This window comes from Micropterus dolomieu, linkage group LG23, assembly GCF_021292245.1.
Source record: "Micropterus dolomieu isolate WLL.071019.BEF.003 ecotype Adirondacks linkage group LG23, ASM2129224v1, whole genome shotgun sequence".
In the NCBI taxonomy this organism is placed as follows: Eukaryota; Metazoa; Chordata; class Actinopteri; order Centrarchiformes; family Centrarchidae; genus Micropterus; species Micropterus dolomieu.
Genome location: NC_060172.1, coordinates 22018617 through 22023579, shown reverse-complemented (window position 1 = coordinate 22023579; position 4963 = coordinate 22018617). Strand labels below are relative to the sequence as shown.

Sequence of the window (4963 nt, the reverse complement as noted above, 5' to 3'; positions counted from 1 at the left end):
GGGGTCTCAATGATCCTAAGAAAGGTGAGAAATCAGCCCAGAACTACACGGGAGGAGCTGGTCAATGACCTGAAAAGAGCTGGGACCACCGTTTCCAAGGTTACTGTTGGTAATACACTAAGACGTCATGGTTTGAAATCACGCATGGCACGGAAGGTTCCCCTGCTTAAACCAGCACATGTCAAGGCCCGTCTTCAGTTTGCCAATGACCATTTGGATGATCCAGTGGAGTCATGGGAGAAAGTCATGTGGTCAGATGAGACCAAAATAGAACCTTTTGGTCATAATTCCACTAACCGTGTTTGGAGGAAGAAGAATGATGAGTACCATCCCAAGAACACCATCCCTACTGTGAAGCATGGGGGTGGTAGCATCATGCTTTGGGGGTGTTTTTCTGCACATGGGACAGGGCGACTGCACTGTATTAAGGAGAGGATGACCGGGGCCATGTATTACGAGATTTTGGGGAACAACCTCCTTCCCTCAGTTAGAGCATTGAATATGGGTCGAGGCTGGGTCTTCCAACATGACAATGAACTGAAGCACACAGCCAGGATAACCAAGGAGTGGCTCTGTAAGAAGCATATCAAGGTTCTGGCGTGGCCTAGCCAGTCTCCAGACCTAAACCCAATAGAGAATCTTTGGAGGGAGCTCAAACTCCGTGTTTCTCAGCGACAGCCCAGAAACCTGACTGATCTAGAGAAGATCTGTGTGGAGGAGTGGGCCAAAATCCCTCCTGCAGTGTGTGCAAACCTGGTGAAAAACTACAGGAAACGTTTGACCTCTGTAATTGCAAACAAAGGCTATTATATATAAAGGCTAATATATATTAACATTGATTTACTCAGGTGTTCAAATACTTATTTGCAGCTGTATCATACAAATAAATAGTTAAAAAATCATACATTGTGATTTCTGGATTCTTTTTTTTAGATTATGTCTCTCACAGTGGACATGCACCTACGATGACAATTTCACACCCCTCCATGATTTCTAAGTGGGAGAACTTGCAAAATAGCAGGGTGTTCAAATACTTATTTTCCTCACTGTATAACCATTGATAGTACTTAGACTACTGCCATCCAGTGTTGCTCTTTAGATTATCTTACCATAATTCCACCCCACCGTGGAGAGTGAAACGCATTAGAAAGCACCTCCTGTTTCTTGTGGTCATGAATGTAAAGAGGTGAATGGCGGGCATCCGGGACGTACAGAAGAAAATTCAACACCGGGTTGGAAGATGCAGCATTTGAGCCTCAAAATGAAAAAGAAAGGGGGGGGGGGAGGAGAAGAAGAAAGTTATATATAAAATACACCAGAACACACTACACAATGTTTCTACTCGGTGTGCGTTTTCGGTTACCCAGTCTAGCCTCCACGGGGTTGATGACATGAGCGAGGCTGTCAGAGTTGAGTGTGTAGGCGCTGCGGCTGCTGTCAAAACGTGGGTTGACACCGAGCATGGCATAGTACAACGTCTGTAAGGGAATATGTTCATTAACATACAGCAGTTGAGCATCTTGTCATCGTGATGTGGGTACTGCACATATGCACATATATCAGTACCTGAGAGTCAATGCTAAAGTTGGCCAGAGGGGCCAGTTTTGTAAGCAAAGGCTGGATGTAGGTCTGCACGGCACCCTCTATGTCCCAGTGTAGCCGGTGTGACTTTGGGTCTGGGTTCAACAGACTGAATGTTATCTCATAACCTAAAGAGAAGATGAGAATAAGCAGAGAACAGAATAAGAGTTGAATTGTATACTAACTGAGACAGAAATTAAGCTGGCCCACTTTACAGCTGTGCTGCAACAAAGACCGACCTGGGCTGGATTTAAAGGTTCTCATGCTATCAGCGATGCTCTCTTTGTTGCCAGGGCTGAGACGGACTCTGTCGCTGAGGGCAGCGGTGATGTCGGTGTGGCCAAAAGACATCACCTGCAGCACCTGCTTCATCCGAGGCTCCAGGTGAGCCAGCAGTTGTTCTAGTGTCTTGCCCACTCTCATCTGGCCGCCAATACGCAGCAGGGCTGTCCGTCGCTGACCGATATACACGTCCACATCCTGAGAGATACAGGTTGGTTTTGTATTATCTTCTTCCTTCCCAGCAACACAAATGACTCATAATTCTGTTTGCAAGCTGTGCAGAAGGTACTGTGTTTAGACAGTTAGACACTTAGCGGATAGCTTAGATAGATTATATCATCTTTTCAGCTACTCGATCCAATAGAGAACTGAAATTCATCAAAGTACAAAACTACACAAAGACTTTAATTAACATATGAACATTTACACACTAATGAAAAACGAAGAAAATAAAGAATACGAAAGAGTAAACAGTGGCCACACAGTACTCAAAAGAAATTCAAAACATTGTGAGATTTAACCTCAGGCAGCAGTGAAGACGACTCTGGGATAACATACACAACCAAAGAACCACACGGACTCTCACTGAGCGTGTGCAGCGATAAATCTGCCTCTAATGAAAAACAAGAGAGACAGGGAGAAGTAAGAGAGAGAGAGAACTGAGACAGCAAAATGTTATCTGAAGAGCTGAAAGCTGGATTTGACAGGCAGACATCATCTCACCTGCAGCAGTGGGCTGGTTCAGGGCGTCCTCCTCCATGATTGTAGCTGTGCGGTACCTTGTCTCATACCTGTACCTCAAAGCTGTGTCCTCTGGAAACAAAGCAAATTTGAGACAAGAATTAGCTTGCAGTCTTCATATTTGGTAACCATAAGATCACATACAGCATGTATAAATCACCATCTACTGTGTGTTCCTCTTCCTGTGTCTTTGTCAGTGGGATCTTCTTCTGCTGTTCTGGGGTCACAGTTCCACGTGCAAAGACAACCTCCACATCAGCACTCAACTGTAGCTATAAAAAAAAAAAAAAACAACAAAGAAATAAAGACAGATTTTTAAAAAGATACACATGTATTACACACCAGACAAGATTAAATGAACCACGAGATGGGGATGTGCAAATTAATAGCAAGTAACATGAACAAACCTGTAGATTAGCCAGCTCTTTTATCTGACTGACAGGCAACCAGGCGCGGTACGTTTCGGTTGTCCGCCACCACAGAGGGACTCCCACGATGATGACCACCGCTGCTATGGACAGAGCAGCAAGCCGGCCACGTCTACGCTCTGAGAGACATGCAGAGACAATACAGTGAGATAACATAAATGTGTCAACCGTCTGAGATTCTACCATGTCTAACGTATTCTGTGGTTGCTGTTTTTTTATTGTGTGTATGGTATATACACTGTTTGTAAATATATTGTATGAATATGGAGGTCTAGTTGTGTTTTGCAAATCAATGTGCAGGATTGTTTTGTGACAATGATAAATTTGTTTTTTACATGTCTGGCATCAATGTGACAAATAACTTGATTTGTCACTAGATTAGGCAAGAACAGGAATCCCTGTGTCGTTATTTTACACATTCGCAGAGTCTGTCAATTGAGTTTCTAGAATATTATCCATATAGTTTAGCCCCGTGACACCTCACTGGCCACTGATGATTAAATAAAGTTTACATAAATCTGTTTATTCAATAAAATACTGAGCTAGATGCAAGATGTCAGGCCTACTCAACACTTAAGTATTAACATGCAAACGTGTATAGGCCGACACTAACGTTAGTAGGACGACGTAGAAGAATAGATTGGCCTTTAGAGAGACAACATGGACCTGTGTTTTGTTCTACTTAGGGGAGATCTGGGAACCCTAATGTTGTCGTTAGTTTGGTATAAAAAAGAAATAATGAAAACAAAAGATACAAGAAAAAAACAGCAGGTGTGCTTGCAGTGCCTTTAGTGAGAGGGAGCATCATTGCTGCAGCTGCTGATGCGGCTAACGTTAGCTGTTAGCTTCAGAGGGTGTTAACATAGACACAACAGCGGCCACTTGCCAGGGTCGCTACATCTGTTGTACGTGTTAGCTAACTATTCTATAACAAAATGATCTAAATAATTTTATTGGACGGAATTTGGAAATAGTTTATAAAAGAATTCAGTTATGAATCTACTCACCCACTTCCGTGGTAGCCATTTCTGTCAATGAACGGAGCGGGGTGCGTTTGTTCATCCCTACACTCCCAGTCACACGTCACATGACCGAGATTAAAACACATTGGGTGGCTGTGAAAACAATAGCAAATTGCACTTTGATTACATTTAACCAAATACTGTAAGAAACAACGGTCTGCCCGTCTCTACCCAGAGAAGGCAATTAGTTGGTTTTAGAGGTAGGGACTGTAAGTTAACCGTCGGCCCACCCGGTGAGAATATTAAACGCACAAACACAATGTGAGACGCAGCCTGTCTGTTAAAGCTGCACCCCCCAGTTTATACGTCTATGGTCTACAGCTACTTTTATCTGTATCTGTAACAGAAAAATCACAACTAAGGCCAAATCAGTGTTTACTGTTAGTAATCAAACATGACAGACTGCAGGCAATAGGCTACTAGTATTGTTTTATATGTGTTTGGTAGGCCCAATGTGTAATAGGCTTGTTTATATTTGGAAACTAGACTATAGGCTAATTAACATGATCGGCAGAGGGCAGGGTTTTATAAAATGAAGAAATTGTCTCTTTTCCAATAATCCTTATGACTCTGTATTATTTTAAATGCTCTGTTCCACAGATTACCACCAATCCAGTCCTTTCTACTTGTCAAAATTCTACCTTTATATAAAATACAACCCAACTTTTCCACTTGCCAAAAAGTGATTGCAGTTTCTACCTTGTGACTGAAAGGTTTTTCAAAATGACTTGATTTCATTCATGAGTAACATAAGTGACAGATTATTGCGTAGTTTATCCAGTCAATTTTACTCTGCAATCTAAAAAATGTGGTGTGCCAAATAGTTGTCTGTATGTGTGTGTGTGTGTGTGTGTATTTCTCAATGTGTGTTTTCCTGACCAAAAGCTTAGGCCTGTGTTTTTGGAGGTT

The 4963-nt window shown here is 42.4% G+C and overlaps 1 protein-coding gene across 1 annotated transcript in view; it reads right to left on the bottom strand.

Moving 5' to 3' along the window:
• Window positions 1-4271, bottom strand: part of pigs (phosphatidylinositol glycan anchor biosynthesis, class S) — an 8853-nt gene extending 4582 nt beyond the window's left edge. The window contains exons 1-9 of the mRNA XM_046039843.1: window positions 4040-4271; window positions 3012-3151; window positions 2765-2876; window positions 2587-2676; window positions 2385-2476; window positions 1821-2061; window positions 1567-1709; window positions 1364-1478; window positions 1110-1255 (exon numbers count right to left, since the gene is read on the bottom strand). Coding sequence (XP_045895799.1) covers window positions 1110-1255; window positions 1364-1478; window positions 1567-1709; window positions 1821-2061; window positions 2385-2476; window positions 2587-2676; window positions 2765-2876; window positions 3012-3151; window positions 4040-4094 — 1134 coding nt within the window. The 5' untranslated portion in view covers window positions 4095-4271. The remainder of the gene's footprint in view (window positions 1-1109; window positions 1256-1363; window positions 1479-1566; window positions 1710-1820; window positions 2062-2384; window positions 2477-2586; window positions 2677-2764; window positions 2877-3011; window positions 3152-4039) is intronic.
• Window positions 4272-4963: the final 692 nt, after the last annotated feature.